The 21,995-nt window shown below is 42.2% G+C and overlaps 2 protein-coding genes across 2 annotated transcripts; both read right to left on the minus strand.

Annotated features, from left to right (window-relative positions):
* Positions 1–7,665: 7,665 nt before the first annotated feature.
* On the minus strand, positions 7,666–16,176 carry LOC130138987 (protein trichome birefringence-like 34). The gene is made up of 5 exons (XM_056314856.1): positions 15,657–16,176; positions 14,520–14,545; positions 14,125–14,307; positions 10,550–10,745; positions 7,666–8,247 (listed from the first exon to the last, which is right to left on the minus strand). Exons 1-5 carry the CDS (start codon positions 15,959–15,961, stop codon positions 7,851–7,853), a joined length of 1,107 nt encoding a protein of 368 aa, XP_056170831.1. The 5' UTR covers positions 15,962–16,176; the 3' UTR covers positions 7,666–7,850.
* A 1,119-nt stretch (positions 16,177–17,295) lies between these two features.
* LOC115662979 (protein trichome birefringence-like 34) lies at positions 17,296–21,315 on the minus strand. The gene is made up of 5 exons (XM_030585055.2): positions 20,891–21,315; positions 20,264–20,435; positions 19,011–19,210; positions 18,126–18,284; positions 17,296–17,873 (listed from the first exon to the last, which is right to left on the minus strand). Exons 1-5 carry the CDS (start codon positions 21,313–21,315, stop codon positions 17,525–17,527), a joined length of 1,305 nt encoding a protein of 434 aa, XP_030440915.2. The 3' UTR covers positions 17,296–17,524.
* Positions 21,316–21,995: the final 680 nt, after the last annotated feature.

Consider the following 21,995-nt stretch of genomic DNA (forward strand, 5'->3'; position numbering starts at 1 on the left):
TGACAATGCCAAGATGATCACCAATTCTCACCCTTACACACATTTTTGAACCCAACGATCATTTCGTTCCTCAACTTGTAAACCGAGCCTACGTTACGTCCCTCATGAAGTCTCTTCTGACTAGAGCACTTGAATTAACGTGGGATTTCAAATGTTTATAAACAACGCTCGAGGAAGTGTGAGCAAGACTATTTCTATCTCGTTTTGCAGGGTTCTTGACTTGTAAACCTGGAGATGATTATAGAATATTTTCTTTCATGGCCTTGACTTGGACAGTCACCTTTGTTAAGCCATTGACCAAGCCTACATTACGACCCTGAAGAAGACCTCTCAGATTGGCAGTGTCGTACCGCTTACGAGAAAACTCAGACCCTTGTTGATGTGATAACGGTCAGATTGAGTGTTTTCGATGTTCCCGCCTTAATGGTCGGGAAAAACAATCCTTTTCAAATGAGAGTGAGTGGAAAGTCTTTTCTGACTGAAGGTCCCTCGTTCAGCATCTCGAGAAGTCCATCTTGCGAGCAAAAATTGTCTTGATTGCCCTCAGTGGATGTTTGGTGATGCAAACATGGCAAAATCATCATGCATGGACTTTCAAATACATATTCTGGAATAGCCTAGCTTGTCTATCCTTGATGAATGCACGCATGTTTGCGCTAATCATCTTTGACAGCTCAGAATTTTAATCCCCAGTGATAGGACACGAAAATTTGGGCGCTGGAGAAGCCCCCATTATCATCCCAAGAGAAATGTCCCGAAAAAGGTTGGATATTCAGCAGATGATGCATCAAACCTCCGGGTAAGAAATCCCAGGTATTTCATCAGAATTCTTTTAAAACTATCCAGAAGGTAAACCAGGTGTTCCTTTGAAAAAAGAAAAGTATCTTGACTAGCTAGCTGGTCAAGATATTTCATACGATATTCCAGAATAGCCTTAGTTGTCTATTTCTCCGATGAATACGTATGTCTTTGCACAAAAAAAACTTGTCTGACAGGAGACATGCCCTTAAGAGGCAGGAACGTGCCCAGGTAAATACATTTTACCCATGCTCGATTCCAAAAATTCATGTACCTACGATTGTTATGGTACCCTTTGAACATTGGATTGACCCCTTTGTTCACTAACTGAACATTGGATTGATCTCTTTGTTCACTAGGTACCTACGATTGTTATGGTACCCCCAACTGAACATTGGATTGACCCCTTTGTTCACCAACTGAACATTGGATTGACCCCTCTGTTCACCAGATACTTACGATTGTTATGGTACCCCTCCTGAGCACAGGATTAACCCTCTTTGTTCACATCAAGTCTTTTCAGCTACCTTTTATGATGCAGGTACTTTGGCAAAGCAAAATCCAGTCAAGGCGACCGAAGAAAGGTTCGGGTCCTGGACAAACGAAATCCAGTCAAGGCGACCGAAGATAGGTTCGGGTCTTGGGCAAGCGATTTCCCCAGTCAAGGCGACCGAAGAAAGGTTCGGGTCCTGGACAAACGAAATCCAGTTAAGGCGACCGAAGAAAGGTTCGGGTCCTAGGCAAGCGATTTTCCCAGTCAAGGCGACCGAAGAAAGGTTCGGGTCTTGGACAAACGAAGTCCAGTCAATGCGACCGAAGAAAGGTTCGGGTCCTAGACAAATGAAATCCAGTCAAGGCGACCAAAGATAGGTTCGGGTCCTAGGCAAATGATTTCCCCAGTCAAGGCGATCGAAGAAAGGTTCAGGTCCTAGACAAACCATTTCCCTGTCAAGGCGACCGAAGACAGGTTAGGGTCCTCGACACACAATATCAACTATCTGGAATTACTCTACCCTTCGGCAAGGTAAGTAGCCCCAGGTATGTTTTTATTTGCTTTAACACGTATCATCGTATCGCATCATAAAAAATGGGACTCACAGTCTCGCCAAAAATAATATTCATTGAGCATGCATGGGCCAAATTTAGGTGTCATTTTATCTTTGAACGTAACCTCTGCGAGCTCAATCTCTGCGAGCTCTCCTTTAAAGAGGGGCAGCTGTTGACACCTATTTTTAATTTGCCCAAAATTAATTGCACAAAATTTAGGAGTTAATTTTCTTTAATTCCTAAAAAAAAATATTTCTATTTAAATCCATTGCATATAGAAATTAGACACATTTGTATTAATAGAGTCTATTAGAGTGTTAAAAAAAAGAGAAAAAAAAGAATTTCCAAGTTGGGCCGGGTCGGGGCCGGGCCGACCCGGCCCTTTTCTTTTTCCTCTTCCTTCCCCCGGGGCTCGGGCCCTTTTCTTTTTCTTTTTTCCCCTCCGCGGGCCCAGGCCCTTTTCTTTTTTTTTCTTCCCCCTCTCCGCGCAGCTGGGCCCAGCCCGGCCCAGCTACATTCTCCTTCCTTCTCCTCCGTCGCCGGTCCCTTTCGCCTCCCCTGTTTGCCTCTGTTCTGGCCGCAGGGTGACGCACGGCAGCGCAGCCCCGCGCCGTCCCTATCCGGCCAGAGCAGGGCCGGAGGAGCACGCCGATGGGACTGGCATTAATTGCCAGTCCCGTCCTCCCCGTTTTCCCGGCCTCCCTTATCCCCTTCGTCCTCTCTTCTCCCTGTTCCTCTTTGCCATCTCAGAACCAGCCCTCCCTGCTCTGCACCGGCCTAAGTGGCCACGAAAGTCACGGGCCAGCGTAGGCCGGTGCAGGCCATCGTCAGCAGACGCAACGGAGCAGAGAGACGTGTCGTCGCCGGCTATATATAGCCATAGAGAGAGAGAGAGAGGCCGGTCGGCCATTTGAAACAGAAATAGAGAGAGACAGAGAAAACCGAGAGAGAAAAAGCGAGCCCAGAGCGTTTACAGGGTAACCAAGGACCGCCCGAAGCTTCGTCGTCGCCCGCCGAGCAGCCGGAAGTCACCCAGGCACGCCGTCGACCGGTGAGCTTCCCCCCGGGTTCCTACTGCCCTGTTTTCCGCTGTTTTGGTATTCGGTTTGGCCGAGACTCGCGCCGGCCGTTTCGCGCGAGTCCCGACCCATACCGTCGTTCCCCGTAGTCTGTATGTCTTCTTTGAAGGTAAGTACAGGTCTCTCGAAGACGGCGAGGCCTCGAGACAGGTCGAAATCTCTTATTCTTGTCTGTGTACGCCATGTGTTCGCTAAAATGTCTCAGTGAAACATGTTTGTTTTTGGCCACCGGCCGGCGAGTGGGTGGCCGGACGGCAATTGGAGTGACTGAAGAAGTTTGGTGGTGGCCCCAGAGGCCGGATTTGGGGCCGGCACCGGCCTGGGTCGACCGGCGGAAGGCCAATTTTGGCTCCGCCGGCGTCGCCGCGTGTTTGTGCACGCGGGGTTGACCCGACCCGGATCAACCGACCCGACCCGGGTCAACGGCCGGGGTCAGATCTGTTGACCCTGGTCGGTTCCGACCCAGATCAACTGACTTGACCTGGGTCAACGTCCTGGGTCGGATTCGTTGACCCGGGTCGGTTCCGACCCGGATCAACTGACCCGACCTGGGTCAACGTCCTGGGTCGAATCCGTTGACCCGGGTCGGTTCCGACCGACTCGGATCAGCTGATCCGACCAGGGTCAACGCCCTGGGTCGGAGCCATTGACCCGGGTCGGATCCGATCGACCCAGATCCGCCGACCCGGTTATTATATTATTATTTTTTTAAAAAAAATTAAAAAAATTAAAAAAAATTTCTTCTTTTTCTTTTCTTCTTTCGTATTTCCTTTTTTTTTAAAAATTTAAATTTTTTTTAAATTATGTGGTATTTCTAAATGTTTTGATTTATTGTTGTATTAGTAGACATGTTGTTAAAATAATTGCCGTGTTTAATTTAGATAAGCCTTTAGGATTATGCAGTAGTATTTTGCATGTTTTTTTTACTACTGTTTTGTTATTATTATGCATGTTTTTAATTAAAACATAATTGCATGAATTGTTATGTTTTGAATGTCATCTGACTTAGTTAGGATTAGAACCTTAGGTTGCATATCTATCTTGACTACTAATCGTTTATGATTATGCACTCGCTTGATCACCTCACATGTTAGGAAAAAGGTCCTAAAATCAATCCAAATTGCCTGATAAATGTTTTCAGAAATGAACAGGGTAAAAAGATACCGAAATGGCATTAGTTATTCAACTAGTGTAACCAAGTCCCCGGATTCAGTTAATCTCTGGTTCGCAGGAATAGGGTGATTCTCCCATCACCTTATTTGGGTTTCTAATCGACCCACCCCAAATCGATTAGTGGCGACTCCTTGATATAAACCACTTGCATGTTAAAAAACTTAAACCCTAAGTCGCGATATGGTATGGGCTTGGGAGAGCCCGAGTTAAGTCCCGAACCTAGACTTAGCATGTACCAGGCGAAACTCCCTCTTTTGCATGTTCGAAAAAAAAAAGCAGGAGGTCGGTCGCGACAATACTAAATCAATACAAAAAACAATAACAAAAAACAATTTCTTTTTTTTGATCGAAAATAAAAATGCCAAAAATCATTATTTGGATATTTTTAGTTGATGCTTTTTAGTTTACTTTTATCTCGTTCGACCAAAAAAATCTCGTTTGAAGACATTAGAATTAAAAATCACATTATTATTTCACTGAAAATAAGAGAAATTTCGCCAAGTGTCTCGATTTCTACTAATTAACTATAAATTAATATATGATGAGATATAACTATTTCCTATCTTATTTCAAGAAGTACTTAAAAAAATTTATAGACTTCCCTAAATGTATATGTTGTTCATCTTTTTCTCCACAATGCCAATATGATATTAGAAAAGATTTGTTTTATCAAATGTAGATTAAGACAATATTCCTCAATGAGGAAAAGTAGATTTCTTACCATTTGATCAAATTGATAGTATCGATGAATAAAGATCGATCATAGCACAAAAAGATCATTGCTTTGTGAATCTATTTACTCCTATGATTTTGTTTTTTAGTCTCCATGTTGTCTATTCATATCGGTAATTCTAGTCGTTCCTTAACCATACTTTATGAGTCAATTTATTATTTCTATATATGTGTAATAGATATTTTGTCTTAATTTATTTGTAACGATGCCGAAGTTTCCATTTGTAATGCCCCTACAATGGAATTCAAAGATACCATCGGTGATCGATGGCATAATAACTCAATTTAGAAATGTATTTTTTAGGTTAATGACACCACGGGCGCTAAAACTAGTGTCGGTTCGGACTTAAGTCTAAATTTTTTTTTCGTGTATTTAAGTTCTAAAACTTTTAAGCTTTATGCATTTCATGACTTCCCTAGAGTCCATGTATTTTTAGTGGATGGAAAATCCCAAGTGGCACCCGTTGTAATTTTTAATCCCATGTGGCGGAGCTTATCTAGTACAAAATGATGTTCTTTCACCATTGCCATTGTAGACTCTTATCTTTTACTGAGTTGACAAAATCCGGATTGATCTTCAACTTTTGCGAAAATTATGATCCTAGTACCATTGGCTCTTACTCTGCAAGGGCTTCCCAACGACACCCACTTTACTCAAATCAAATTCTTTGATCACTGGATACCCGATTTTTAGTCATAGCCGTCCGATCTCTCGACTAGGTTGAGAAAATTACAACCGTCACAAATCAAGTGATGAGATCACGAAAATCTGATTAACTTTTTCGATACCTTAGAAATCACCTCGATCAAAGTTTATTCGAGAAAGATATTGTTATTTTCTACCTCAGCACGGTTTCGTCCGATTCGTGGAAATCCACGATCCTGACATCTTCTCAAAAATCAAATTGTATTATTGGAAAGTTCGAGTCGTGAGCTTGATTGGACGTTGGATAACACAGATGGACGGTTTAAGATTGATCAAAGTCTTGACAAAATCGTGCGGACGTCATGTGGTATATATCAATGCCCCGTGATAAGCCGCCAGGCAACGACAACACAACGTGGGATTGGCCCAGTCCTATTTTTCACTAATCCCAAGAATTTTTTTTTTAAAGCATTTTATTAGCTTTTTCCTGCATTGTAGTGGCCTTGAGAAGCATTTCCCTTTTGCTTTCAAAATCACATAAGAAATAGGGCTCATTCTCACTCATTCTAGTCCTGGTAAATTCTATCTAGGCTCCCAGACTTTGAATTTAACTCTCTTGATGTGGAAAATCTCTCTCTCATTTGGACTCTCTTGTGTCTCGGTGCTTGCTTTGCAGGTGTTAAAAGCATCTCTCGAACAAGGGACATGTCCTTTCGCTCTCTCTTCAAACTAGCAAAATTGCATGTTGGAGGCAAAATGCTTTTAGAATGAATCCTCGGTATAGAAGTAACGTCGCTATGTTACCGAAATAAGTTCATACTTGTTGATAAACATATAGATTGACATTCTGGGGAGTATTATATGCATTTTTATTTAGACACCCTATTTGACCAAGCCGATCCCTTGTCCAATACCGAGGATATCGATCTGAATGGACTAGAGAGGTGGAGACCTCGAGCGCCGTCGGTTGCTGAATCCAGGCATGTGCATGTGGATATTTTCGTTACATGTTTTGACTAATATTGAAATTTGAATTGATAAAACTAACTCAATCTTTAATAAAAATTTGGCTTATTGTGCATCATGAGCATGCCGATTGAAATTGAGTAATGATGTTGAATCATATGCCAAAATTGTATCGTATGCTGTCATGAATAAGCACGTTGCTATGAAACTTGACTTAAATTTGAATTGGCACTTTGATTGAGTGTCACAACGTTGATTGATTAAGAACATCGTGTGATTTGCACGCTAATTTGCATTGAATAATTGGTCGAATTCGGATAATGTTGCATCCATAAGCTGCTCGACTCGCATGATTAATTTCGTTCGTTGATTTGAACTTCGCATTAAAGTAAGAAATGCACATTGTCTTGAATTTACGTGCTAATTAAGTCATTAATGATGGATAAAGTACTGTTTGAACCTGTGGGCTGTGTGTCAGTTGATTGACTACCTTGAATACATGAACACTGTTTTGATAGGATTGGATTTGTCCTAGTTCTTCTATTCAACATTTGAATGTAGCTCATTGATTGCTTCACGTTCATGAATCGCACGTTCTAAGAGACTGGGGACACACACAACTCGATGGAGTCGAGTCATTGTCCGCCCTGTGATGCCGCGATTTCACCTGAGGGCGGCAACAAAGTTCTCGATCTTCCAAAAACCTGAGAAAAAATTATATGTATATCAAAATAGGAAATCCTATGATATTGCATGAAAGAACTTAGCCAAGTGATGTGGTACAGGGCAACATGGGGTCGTTAACTCACTCCGCACGTGTAACCGAACTTCCGGACCTGAAGTTTCCGATTTGTTTAGACCAAATCAACTTCTAGGTGATTCCTCCCCCTAGCACCTATTAATTTAGGGTCTCAATCGACCTTGAATGATTGGTGACAACTCTTAGAACGATTTAAGGGTTTGATCAATTGTAGTTCACCTCGAACTAGGAAAGCTAGGTCATAGACTTTCAACGAATTTTCCAAAAAAAGAAAAGTTTAGACTTCCACTTTCGAAAAGAAAAAAATTGGATCGCGGGTTGTGAGACGAGGGGTTACAAGCACGTTAGGAAAAACTAAAATATAAAATTGCAGAACCTAAAATTTAGGGAAAAGCAAATCTGAGACTAGAAAGTATAAAAAATTGGAAATTGAGAAAAAGAGAGAGTTTGAATGCCAGCCCCGTTCTCTTTATTATTTCTACCTGCGGTCTAAAACTATAATGCAATCTGAGTTTGAATGCAATGGACGACGTTCACTCTTACAACTCGATGAAACACGAGACGTTTTAGCTGGAAAAGGAAATTCATCCTCCTCCACTCAACTGTCAACTGTTCGCCAAAATTAACTGACAAGTTCACAATCACTTTGTTACTCTCCCACTCCACTTTGTAACCCGGAAGTCCGATTCCGGAGAATGTAGGCGTAGAGGAGCTCGTTCCAAACGTCGGAGACCCTGGGGAGACACCAGTGGAAGCAATCGGCATAGCCGGTCGGGTTTGCTAGTTGCTCTTGGCTCAGGGAATGCCACTGCCTTTTATAAATGGAAGGGTGCGCGTCCTTGCGATACTCCGATAGCTGCGTTATGTTCAGGATTTGAACGTTGAGGCCCCTTGTCCACAGTCTGCAGATCGCCGCTTGCACTTGGGTCTTGGATTTGTTTATGTGAACTTGCAACCAATCTGACCATGTATTCAGGGCCATCTCATAGGCACGAGGCCCTTGTACCATCTTGTAAATTCCATCAGGACTCCCAAATGATCCCCACCTATATTTCGACATTTAAATTGTTCTTATATGTTGTTTTAATGAAATCATTCACTAAGAATTGTCTCTCAATTCAGTGCAATTATAGTGTAATATTTCAACAGCTAAACTGAAAATTGAAGTGATTTTCTTTTCTTGTTTTTTTTTTTGCATGAAAATGTAAGGACAAAATGAAGGATTTCCATCTCTTTTCCCTTTAAGAACTGGCTGAGTGGTCAAGTGCTTAGTTCAGATTGGGCAATGTATTTGTGTCATGTTATCACGCGGAGTCATCATGCATATAAGTCATGTTATCATGCTAAGACATAGGACTCATCAGGCATATAATTATAAATTAATTGATTGGTAGAAACTCTAGTATAGATATAAAAATGTTAACCAAACCTACGATTTCTCTTTTAGGAACACAAGCCCCACAAATGGGCCAATTGCTAGAAAATCTCTTTCTCAAACTGACATCCTTTTAGTCCAAAAAACTTTCATAATTTGTCTGGGTTAACATTTTTTTTCCACAAATGCTTTTATACTCACCTATGTCAATCGATCCTAATGCATTATGCAACAACTTGTTTATAAGCAATATTCTTAATCATCCTCTTATGTTGTCGAATAATTTAGATTATAAGAAAATTAGACATCATCTTCTCCCATAATGATTTGTATTATCATAAAGAGCTTGATGAACTATTATCATATGTAACATCTATTTTAAGCAACATGTTAAACTTTATTCAATTTAAATATTATGGAAAATTATATTTTTATCTACATGTCAATATTCATATATTGTTTTGAAAGTTTTAAGGTGTCTGCTTTACACAAAAGTAAAAATTTGAAGAAGAAAAAATGGCAAAAGTACACTAGAAGTGCCATAACTTGTGTACGGCGATCACTTTGGTGCCATAACTTTTTTTCGGATAACTTTGGTGCCAAGTTGGAGGAAAATCGATCACTTTAGTGACTCCGGCCAAAAAGCTGACCTGGCATTTATATTAAAAAAAAATGGTCTGACTTGTACACGGTGGAAATTACGTGGCTTTTTTTTCTTATTTTTTAATTTAAAAAAAAAAAAGTTGCAGCCGGGAAGGGCCGGCGGTGGGCGTAGTGGTCGGCGAGGGTCGCCGGCCCTTGGCCAGGGCCCGGCAACCCTCGCCGAGCCCAGGGAGGGCCGGATCCGGCGACCCTCACCTAGCCCAGCGAGGGCCGGATCCGGCGAGGTCTCACCTCGCCGTTGCGACTCAGGCGACGGCGAGGTTTGGCCTCGCCTTCGCTGGGCGAGGTGAGACCTCGCCGTCGCCTGGGTCTCGCCTCGCCCAGCGAAGGCGAGGCCGCACCTCGCCATCGTGACCCAGGCGACGGCGAGGTCGGCCTCGCCTCGCCAAGCAAAGGCGAGGCCGGACCTCGCCGTCGACTAGGTCGCGACGGCGAGGTCTCGCCTCGCCGAACGAAGGCGAGGCCAAACCTCGCCGTCGCTGGGTCGCGACGGCAAGGTCCTGGCCTCGCCGTCGCCGGGCAAGGTCGACCTCGCCGTCGCGACCCAGCAACGGCGAGGTCTCGCCTCGCCCAGCGAGGCGAGCCGCGCCTCGCCGCGCGACCCAGTGACGGCGAGGTCGGCCTCGCCCGCCCAAAGAAAGGCGAGGCCGACCTCACCGTCGCCTGGGTCGCGATGACGAGGTCTTGCCTCGCCGTCGCGACCTAGGCGACGGCAAGGTCCGGCCTCGCTTTGCCGGGCGAGGCGAGACCTCGCCGTCGCCCGGGTCGCGACGGTGAGGTCTCGCCTCGCCGGATCCGGCCTCGCCGGGGCTCGGCGAGGGTCGCCAAGCCCCGGCCAGGGGCCGGCAACCCTCGCCGACCACTACACCCACCACCGCCGGCCCTTGCCGGCGGTGGTGGGTTGGCGGCAGCAGCGGCGAGGGCTTCCTCGCCGTTGCTGCAGGTTTTTTTTTTTTAATATAATATAATTTTTTTTTTAAAGTACACGTATGCGGGCTAAACGGCGTCGTTTTTGGTTTTTAATGCTGACTGGACCTATCCAGCGAGTCGTGTTAGCGCCACATCGAATTTCCGTCGAGCCACGTCAGCATTGGCACTAAACTGATCGATTTTCAAAAAAGTTGGCACCAAAGTGATCCGAAAAAAAGTTATGGCACCAAAGTGATCGCCGTACACAAGTTATGGCACTTCTAGTGTACTTTTGCCAAGAAAAAATTAAAAGTAAGTTTCATTCCAAATAGTAAGACAAGTTATGAAAAGTTTGGAACTTACTGATGCTTTAGAGATGTCACAGAGCACAAGGGACTTACAGAACTTTCATCTCCGGTGTCAACCACCAGAGGTAGGAATTGAATACGAGAATGTCCGCATCCGACCAAACCCTTGCATGCTTTTCAATGGCTTGAACTTGAACAATTCGCTCGGGTAAACGATGATTATATGGATGGTCGCTATTGGATTCCACTAGCATCGGTGCCCAGTAGAACTCAATCGTCGCGTTGTATTCTTAAGTTCATTCATTAGCCCCAACATCCTCACCAAAGGTCCAAATTAGAGCACTGGGACTGATTAATGTGAGAATAGAGATTGTTACTCGTTCGCATGCATTGGCTCGCCCCCAACTTCTTTCTCATCCCCCTCAGAACACGCTCGTGCCCAATTTGTTACCAATTCTAAATTTGTGGCACTTTCTCTAGTAATTGTCCACCCCTAGCATCTCCCAAGCAAAGCCTAAATAGATGGATCGACTGCTGCAATCAATTTGAAAGGGACAAGTACTAGTTCCTAGGATCATCTCCTAGCATTGATGTTGGCGAAAAACATAAAAAACGTTATCGATGGGGGCGCGAGCTTGACTTCTGGCCCAGAAAGATTTGTCCGAAGCTCCCAATCCAATTAATGCACCTAACAAAAGATTACGGGTAGGCTTAGTCGGGCCACGCAAAATGAATTTGAAATCTCCGATTGGTGTAAGCAAGGCTCGCTCCTCCATCTTATCCGGCTACTTAACGATTTATAATAGGTTTGTGGAGGCTCTAATCTCATTTGATTGATTATATGAAAAATCAAGTTGCGATGTATAAAGTTTGGGAGAGTCCCTGCAAAAGCATTAGGCACCACCTTGCCAGAGATGCATTTGCATCACCGAGGTTCATCTTGGGACTTATGGGAATCCTCTCATGTCCTGTCTAAGGGTGGTGGTGAGTATGCATTGTCCTTGGTTGATGAAAGATTGGGTTTGTCTACTTAAGTACATGAGTGAGGTAGTTGGCTGGTTCGCGTCGGGCAAGGCAATGATTGAAGAGCACATTGGAAGAAATTTCGTGTGCTTGTGAATTGAGAAAGGGTTGAAATTCTCAAATTTTACACAATTAAAGACATAGTGAAATACCATACCGATATCAACTCACCACAGCTGAATGGAGTCGCAAAACTCATGAGTGGTATTTCATTGGGGGAGAGCTCACTCTTTACTCTCAAATGTTTGACTTGATGAAGATAAGTGGGCTAAAGTAGTGATTATTGTATGTTGGTTAGTGAACAAAACACCACTACGAGCAATTAAGTGAAAAACTCTAGAGGAAATGTGGTCAAGTAAGCCTGCTATTGCGCTGAACTGCAATTGTTCGGTTGCCTTGCTTATGCTTGTGTGTGTGACGTGGCGCTAGAGTTGAGTATAAGAAGGTGCATATTCACATGCCATAGACGTGGGGGTGAAGTAATACAACATGTGGTGCTCTAGGAAGGATTCGTCTGGGTTTCCATGTTCAACAAATATTTAACTTTTGACGAGTGTACTCCGTTTCAAAAGAAGAGTGACAAATTGATTGATAGAAAATCTAGACGGTGTTAAAAAACAGGTGAAGAGTTTAGAGATGTTTAGAGTGCAGCAGATGTGATAGCGTTTGCAGAGTCACCAAATTCTTAGCAGCTGATAGTTCCTCTAAGTGACAGTTATGAAGCTTCGAGGTAGCCTATGAAGGTAGATAAGATAGAGCGATAGTCGTATGCAAATATTGAGATAGATGATTTAATTGCATTAGAGACAACTTCGGTACGGAGATACAAAGAGTGAAGGCCATTGGGATGTTGCAAATGATTTAGAGGAGTTATGTCGAGAACGCGTCGAGATACTTCAACATGTAGTTGAAAAAAATCCTACAAGTACCCCACTTGCTGCATATTAAAAATTATCTAAACTGTCATGGTGTTCTTGGATGGGGATGGAGTACTTGTTGCACGCTTTTTTTTGTGGTCAGTTACTTGTTACCTGCTTCACATGCTAGTACAGTTGATTGTTTGAGTTATGCCGAGGATAATACCAGCGTAATCTTTCATGTGCCATCGAGAGAATCTATGCAGTTAATCCAAGTGTACATAATGATGCCATGAAGTGGAACCTCCTAGTTTTGTTGGGGATGATAGTCGTTGGGGTATGTTCAGAGGATGTAGGTTAGGTAATGTGGCAACGACTAAGTTTGGAAGGTCACTGAGAGACATGGTAGTTTTGTCGATGACTGAAGCCGAGAACATGGTGAGACCACATAACAGATTGAAGAAATAATGCTTTGCATGAAATCATATTAGTCGCGGTACTTTTCGCGGATTATATTTAAGATTAAACAAGAAAAGTGTTAGAGTTTTTCTCTCTGTGAGTTTTCTAGGCAAGTTTTCTATGTGAAATTGTGAAACTTTATGAGTTTGTTTTGGCTAGGAAACACTTGAGCGATTGAAACTTTGCAATTCTCTAGATTCATAGTGGATTTCATTATGGCTATTCCTCCTCATAGAGTAAGTACAAACACTTGCTGGGAGTATGCAGCAGGAGCCTAATACTTTTGCTTGGGATATCGCCAAGAGGAGCTCAAGTTCGGGCCGTCAATATATTTAGTTGGACTCACCTTAACTCAAAAACTTAAACCAATAAATTATAAACAACTTGAATTTATTAACCACTACATGTTACACTAATTCTTCGACGTGGTACTCTTCGAACACAATTCACACTTCTCCCCTTTAAATGTGAGCTCAGTGTTAGGTTTATTTCCCTTCAATTTAGATATCTTTTTGTATCAACATGTCTCAACTTGAATTTCCAATGCTCATCTACATCTCTAGTCTCTTTTACTAGATTGAACCTCTCTTTTCCCAGACTGAGCCATGAAAGTTGCCATCGAGACCGCATAGCTACTTCACAACACCCACCTTCACCTGAAGCCTCTTTTGCCAGACCAAACCATTTAGGCTGTCAACTACCATCATGACTGCCTAGAAATCGCATTTGGCCACGAGATCCTTTCCTTAAGATATTCATCATATACTGATACACATTGGGTGTGAGCTACCAATCAACTATTGGTTTTGATACTATTTGTTGGGAACGTGCAGTAAAAATTCAACCTTCACCTAGGAGATCACCAAGAGAGAGCAAAAGTCCGAGCCTATCAACATATCTTATTGGACCCACATTCACTTAAAAGTTTAAAGTAAAGAGTTATCATCAGTTAAGATATATTAATTACTTTACACCACACCAATTCTCTAATGTGAGTCTTTTTTTAACACAACTCACACACGCATTTTCATAACACTCGGGTCAAACCACGTAAATATTTGACATATTTATCGTTCATTATTGATTTCTCTGGTAATTTCGTTCTCCTATATTTGGTATTGAATTGCGAGATCTGTTAGCTTCCGCATTAATTTCACAACCAGAAGCATGTGATAATTTTCGGTGACGAAGGTCCCAATCATCAAAATTATGAGAGGTTACAAAGTAACCAGCGCAACCAAAAAGGGGAACAATAATATCCGAGGGAAGATTTTCGTGTTACCAACAATCAACATAATCTCGAAGAGAAAAACAAAGGAAGGAGAGAACTTACCATGGCATTGAAGGCGATTAACGAGTGATTGTGGTGGTAAGATAACCATTTGAGGTTGGGAGGGATGGAGGACTCCACGAGGCAAATCATCGACACCCATTGTCCTCTGTTCAGAGAGTCCCCGACGTACACCAGCCTCTTGTTCCTCAATCTCTCTAGCAACCACGTCGCATTGAACCCGTAGAGAAATTATAGGATGACATACATTATACCGCATTTAAATCGTTAGATCTGGTGGGATTTACGTTCGATGCGACTTATCGACGAAATAGTCAAGGTCGAGTTTGGCACACTCGCTGGATTCTTGCTGGGGTGAGTCAGGAGTGACACCATCTAATAGCGATTCCTTTCATTACTGTTATGCATTAGAACAGCGAGAGATGCATCTACCTGGGAATGTCACAGCCATGGGGTTGCTGATGTAGCTAACAAGGATCACCTAGAGGGGGGTGAATAGGTGATCTTAAACAATTTTTGATAATTTATGCGGAAACAAAATAAATCACAGTAGAGTCTGAATAAAATTCAGATTCAAGACAGATTATAAAGACGGTGCTCTTGATGTGCATAATGTACAGTAAGAGATAAAGGATAGAGAATCTGCACACAAGTTTATAGTGGTTCAGCTTATAGCAAGCCTACGTCCACTCTCCCATGCTTACAACCTACTAGCTAGATTTCACTATGTAATCAAGAGGAATTACAACTTCTGAGTATTAACACTCTTGTGTATGATAGGACTCTCTATCTCACACAATCACTCTTACAAAGCGTCCCTCAAGATCTTAATGTTTTGCTCAGAATGACAAGAGAAATGATTGGAGTATGCTCAGACTTTGGACTTGTTGATTCTTGATTCTGTTCTTCCTTCTGCTGCTCGTTGATCTCCTTAAATACTCCTCTACTTCCAAAAGTAGCCGTTGGACAGCATTCAGAGGATCATCTTCCAATCTTCACCTTGGACAGATTTGTATAGAAAGGATTGAGTAGCCGTTGGATAACAGATTCCGAATCCCGCTGATTCTGGTTGCCCATACAATCAGAATCTTGGTTTCCATAAGTAGAGCTTTGTCCGTTGTAATGCATTCTTGTCGTGATGTTTGATTGTCAATTAATTTGATTGAGATTGAGACAATCAGAACATTCCTTCTGTGAAATCCATGCCAGATCACTAGCTGTTGTGATATGTTCTGAATTTTGCGTCTGAAGAAATTTTGCGTCTGTATCAGAAGAACTTCTGCGTCTGCGTCTGAAGAATTTCAGCGTCTGAATAATTTCTTCGTCTGTATCTACATCCGAATAACTTCTGCTTCTGCATTTGAATAACTTCTGCGTCTGAATCTCAGAACTTCGATTATGTGGGTCTTCAAAAACATACTTGACAGTTTGTAAAGTCTGAATAACTTTCTTCTGAGCTTCCAGAATATACAGACCTGGAATAAAATTGTTCAGAATAAGTATTAGATTTACAATAACATAGAAGGTTTTGTCATCTTCAAAATCAATAGGAGTTTTCCTCAACAGTTGCCACCTCCAATGGCGATACTGTAAGTCCTTCCATCCGAACTTCTCGCAAGCCACCTGGTCTAACGTGAACGCGCATTGCTTCTCCTCATACAACGGATAAGACGCGTTGTCGTACACCCACCTCCCCGAGAACAAATTGCACAACGTCGTCGCGCTTTGAGGCGAGGCACCCTTGGTCGGTGGCGGCCGTAACCGAGAGCCGTCACGCGCGACGGAGAGGACGGCAACAATGGCAGAGGCGACCAGGGAGTGGAAACTGCTCCTGACACCCCATGTGGCTGAAGTTATTTCCGCTTTGTTCGTCATATTTCACGCTTCTGCGATCTATCCATACATCTTCTGCATCTTTTTTTGCACTTATATGTACCGAGGGGGGACCTCTTGGGTTAGTCAGGTGACCCACACCTCATGTCCTTGTCTACTATCTTGTCTGGAGCAATTATTTTTCTCCATGATTGATTCTATTATGTAAAAAGTAGAAAAGTCATTTCACGAGTCCATCTAATATATAGGTATACTTATATGTACTTACACATTGTATTGTCAATCATTTATTAATCAATCAAATCTTCGAACCGATTCGAACCTCGAACTTCTTGCGATATGGAAGGGTCGGAATCTGAAATCTAAGATGTAACAGGTCTCAAATCTAAGATATTGCTTTGGCCATAGTCTCCAATCCGATCGAAGATTGAACGCCCCAATCCCTGCCTCTTGACCATGTAAAATGACAATGCCCCGGGTCAGTGCTGGACCTAGGTTACACCAAATCTGACCAACATTATCTGGCCTTGAATGAGAAGGTCATGAAAAATCTACATTAATTAATTTAAACGGGAAAATTCTACGTTGTGTAATATTAATAATGGGACCAATCCCCTTCAATCTAATCCGTTTGATCAAAGAGAGAATAGAGTACCATCGTCGGATGATGATAGAAAAATAATAACTTGTCAACGTCCAAAACACTTCCAAATGCACCGTTTGCCGCTTTAGTCTGATCGAAGGTGATAAAATCATGATTTTTGTCACTTTAGGTTTCACATAAGGTGATGAAAATTCGTAGGTTCAAAATTGTCCCAACTTTGATTATATCAATAGCAACAAAGAACAAATTTTGTCGCTTAAGTCTAACTTAAGGCAACGAAACTCTGAATTTGTCGTCTTATAGTATGAACTAAGGCAACAAAGAAACTCTGAAACTCTGAATTTGTGGCCTTTGGTAGATCCTAACGTGACAAACTCGACAATTTGTCGTCTTTGGGTAACGTAAGCCCTGTGGCAAAAATTTCTGTCGCCTTAGGGTTTTTTTCTAGCAGTGATTAGAAATTTCCCAGCATTTTCATAAATTTACCAACAATCGAAGATTTTCCAGAATTTTTTGTTGACTGGACCGTGAACTCGTCCTTGACTGATGTATTATGTGAACTATGTCGTTACTAATTAATAAATGAGGTAAAGTTGAAAGATAGGTTTAGATACAGGCATAACCTCTTCTTCTAAATGACCTTGTCAATCGGATGTCCACGAGCGGGTTAGGGCGCCTGCATTTAGGCGACAAAGGACATGAAAATGACCGCCAAGCTGCAAGTTTTAGCCCCTCTTATCGGGTTAACAACATTGAGAAACTAATTTGCGTGAACGCAAACCCCATTGATTCATTCATTTCGGACTTGACAAACATGTAAGCGAATTAATTTTCTGATTTGAAACAACATTGCTTGATTATATAATGTGTGACGAGGATAGAATAGCATGGACACAGCCTACTGGAGCCAACCAACTGCATCGAGTAACGTCAATTGGGAGCATATTCACTATAGTTTCATGATCTGTTAGATAATTTATCTATTTTCTATGTTTAGGAGTCTAATTATGTAAAATGTAGGCATACAAGAGCTCGTTCCACACATCCGGCAGTCCGGGAAGGCACCAATGGAAGCAATCTGCGTAGGTGAAGGGGTTTGCAATTTGATAACTAGTGAGGTTTCTGGATTGCTTTTTGTGGATGGACGAGTGCGCGTCCTTGCGATACTCCGAGAGCTGCGTGATGTTGAGCACGTGAACATTGAGGCCTCTTTTCTGGAGCTTGTTGATGGCCTTCTGGAGCATCTGCATCATCCTGCGATCCGACCCGCTTCCCCTATAACCTTCTTTGGTGATCGGTTCTGTTTCTTCGTAGCAGTTGTGACCTGCGATCCCACCCCAATCCTTGGCCCTGCAGCAAAAAGATGAAAAATAATGAGCTGGTAAGTTCGGAAGATAACCTTTGAACCCTGCTAAATGAAAATCATAGAATTCGGGCAACAAGTGTGGTTACTATGACCGAGTTAAGTAATTGGTATCACACGAATAATTCAACACGAGAGAACTGTAGTATGTTTCTTTTGGCGTGATTATCAGCACTTCAGTAAACCTAGATTTTCAAGTTAATATCGACGTATTTTGAGTTTCTATGAGTTAAGTCTACCTTTCATGAGTTGGAGACAAGCCCATGAAAAACACCTGGGTCTTCGATCTGTTTCTATGAACTTTGATCGAATCTGACCAAGTGTTTAAAGCGATCTTGTATGCTCGAGTCATTTTCACCATCTCATATTTTCTGTCAGGACTTGCAGCTGATCCCCATCTGGTTGCCAACATTCAAGGAAAAAATGATGTTAATAGATAATCCAAAAAAAAAATATGGGATGATATTTCTCAAATTTTACCGCATATAATATGTATACATTGATGATCTTCCGGAGTTATAGCGCACAAGACGACACACTAAAGTATCAAGTCTCTTGTGCTTAAGAGCATTGCAACAACAAACATATGAATTTAACAAGAGGATAATTACATCAATAGTCTTGGACTTTTATTAAACGTCAAATGACATCGACGACGAAGCTTTAAGATTGGCCGAATGTGGTGTTTCCACTAAAAAAAAGTGAAGGACATCATCTGACTTGCACATTGTGTTGTTAACCTGCCCTTCAATTTTTCATTTTGGCTCTCTCTGTGTTGCAATTAGAAAGTAAGTCGCCCCTATATATCATTAGTTCTTTCTACATAATCACCACGGAGTTGGCATTCTGCTTAATCGAAGGCCCGTGTTAAGCTAACTTTAGGAATTAGTGATGCAATTAAATGTTGAGCAAAAGTTTAGTACCCTATGATGTCATTACCCATTTTAACGAGTAAGCTAAGATAGAGAACGAGTTAAAGAGTTGATTCTCTCTCTCTCCCTCCATAAAGTAGCGACTAGAAACTTGGAGGTCAAATTGCAAACTTTAGATCTTCCAAGGTGCAGGAAATGCAGATATTGAGGAAAACTTACTATACTGGGTATGCTCAACATGTATATACTTACGAAACTTTGATCTTGGGTCCTTGCCTCCACCAAAGATAGGAATCGAAGACTAGGATGTCCACGTCGGACCAATATCTTGCATGCTTTCCAATGTCCCGAACTCGAACAATACGATCGTCTATCCGATGGTTCACCGGATCGTCACAGTTGGATTCCACCAGCAATGGTGCCCAATAGAATTCAATTGTCGCATTATAGTCCTAATCAATGTCATCCAAAAGTCAAGCGCAAAAAATCACTTCAATGCACCCAAAAAGATAACCCAGTTGGCCAACTTCACCATTTCACAGGCTCATATTTACCATCTTTACCTTTGATACCTATATGGTTTGATTTGATCAATAAATGACATAGATACACTTGATAAAGGGTACTAGTTAGGTTTTGAAATTGTGTTTTGTAGTAACATGCCAAAAAAAAGGATTTGACTGCACAATTAGAAAGTGTTTGATGTGCATCGAAGAATATTCCTACTTTTTTAGAGTCCTTATTTAAGTGTCCAAAAAATATTTATTAACAAGACCCATTTGGTATTGATGACTTCTTCTGTTAGAATATCAATTGAAAACATGGCTTAATACCGGCAATTTGATGTTCAAATAACTTGGTATCGAGTAAGCAGCTCTCCTTTGCGATGTTGGAGCTCATTGTCTCATATTACTTTCTTGTGCTAGACCTTGCTCTATTTTTCGCAAACTAAATGATAGAACTTTAGGTATTTTATATGCAATAATGTCGCCCCAACTCGACCAGTCACCCCAAGCGAAAATTTGCTTAAAATATATATCTTTAGAAAGAAATGATCACAAACTCGATTAGGTAGAATATCAAAGTATATCTAAAATATTCTCCCTTCCTCCATCCATGTTCAATATATCTAAAAATGTGGTTTGACACCGCATTTTGTGGAAAGTATAAGTACCGAATCCCCAAGACTATGAATAAAAAATCAGGAAATTGCTGTCAATTCATTGACCAAAAGTGTAACGGTCATCTTTTTCTAATCTTCCTAGAATAGGAACCTTTCGTGTAGTGTGGTGAAGTCGCGCTTCAATTAAGAGAAGAAAAAGAAGCTCATAACTTTCGTTTGAAACAACGTGGTAGATGCGTCTTCGTTAAACGTACCCAATGAGAGCTATTTCACATGTATCGGGATGACCGAAGTTTTGTATAATAAGGAAACGTGAGTAACTTGCTCTTTAGGGAGGGGGGACGGGGAGAAATTGAAGACAGAGAACTCAGAAGAGACTCACATGGGCATTGAAGACGATCAAAGGGCGGCTGTGCTGGACGGATCTTCGCTTCTTAGGGATCGACGACTGCACCATGCAAAGGAGAGAAACCCATTGACTTCTGTTGAGAGAGTCCCCCACGAACATCAATCTCCTGTTCCTCAGCCTCTCTAGCAGCGCCGTAGCATTGAACCTACGGCAATGTCACCATCCACACCTGTCAAAAACCCTAACCAAGATCTCCTCTGGTGAAGAACGTAATGCATTGAAATGTAGGCTCAAATGCTTCAACTAACGATTCTAGTTGCGAGCGAAAGGAAAACTGGTAGACATGGGTCGTGTATTGTGATCGACCCTTATTCATTAGTAACAAATAAGTGGCCTACAGGAAAACACACAATCTAGAAAGTAACAACGCCAGAACGTGGTTACGTACTGCGGCAGCCGGACGCACGCTAAAAACAAAGCTTTACTAGAAGGCGCTGCATCTAAAGTTGGTGATTCGATGTCCGACCGGTCAACTCTTCGCCCTCGACGCAGCACAAGAACGCTCTCACGGGCACAAACATGCTCCAGCGCTTGCAATGGAGAAAGAGAGATCGTGGAGAGACATAGATGTGTGCGCATTGTATTAGCTGGGGAAAATACCTAGGAAGGTCACAACCATGGGGTTGCCACCTCCATTGCTGGTACTTCAAGTCCTTCCGCCCGAATTTTCCGCAAGCCAGTTGGTTCAACCTGTGCTTGCACTCTCCCTCCTTGTACAGGGGGCGGGACGCGTTGTCGAAGACCCACCTTCCCGAGAACACGTCGCACAGCGTCACGGACGACGGTGCCATGCCGGCCGGGTTCGAGAAGAGCGACTCTCTATCTCTCCCCATCAAGACCAATGGCAGCTTCTCGTCGTTGCGCGTGGGGTATACCGCAGCGAAGATGATGTTGCCGACGAGCAGAACCACCAGGGAAGAGAAGAAGATGCTCCTGAGTCCCCACCATATGGTCACTGTCCGGGCTATGTGTGCCCTTCGATTTGATTCTCTTGTGCCATCTGATTTGATTCTCTCATGGCGCATTTTATGTTATCTGCTTGGAAGATTGAAAAGGAAAGCTGTGGATCGAATGTATTACTCGTGCAAGGAAAGCTTTGGTTATCGCTTCTTATGTAATGGGAGAAGGAGATTCTTTTCCATAAAAATATGAAAACAAGAAACCGCTACTTCTTTGAGTCGAACCGTCTTTGACACACTATTATATTTTCTAGATCTTTACCATTATGAACTTCATCCATATAAAAGAGGAAAGGATTATCATTATGTGCACCTTTTCTGAGCTACGTTTTACACTCAAGCACTAATACAAATTGCGAGCACTTCTAAATCGTGTTTGTAATGCGTATCAATTCGTGCTGATCTAATTGATTCTATATGGCAGATAGCTTAATTACAATGAAAACGTATGTGTCAATTCGTGTCAGCATATAAAGTTAGCATGCCTTGTCGTGTCATATTCGGATTTTCTTTCTGTAATTCGTATCTTGTGTCATATTTGTATTGTGCAAATGGGTTGTGTACAACATTGGGAGCCCCAAATACGCGTAGAATTGAGCAAAAAGAAAAAAAAAATGATTCAAACCGCTAAACCAAGTGAACTAATGTAGTTTAAGGGTGCGAATGATAACATTTCTGTTCCCGGAACAATTTCTTTTCAAAAATATATATTTTTTAATTTCTATTTTCTGGATGAGTTTCTTAGC

Source organism: Syzygium oleosum, unplaced genomic scaffold (genome assembly GCF_021117445.2).
Source record: "Syzygium oleosum isolate NSW1041296 unplaced genomic scaffold, Sole_v2.1 Sole_v2.09, whole genome shotgun sequence".
NCBI classification, from domain to species: Eukaryota; Viridiplantae; Streptophyta; class Magnoliopsida; order Myrtales; family Myrtaceae; genus Syzygium; species Syzygium oleosum.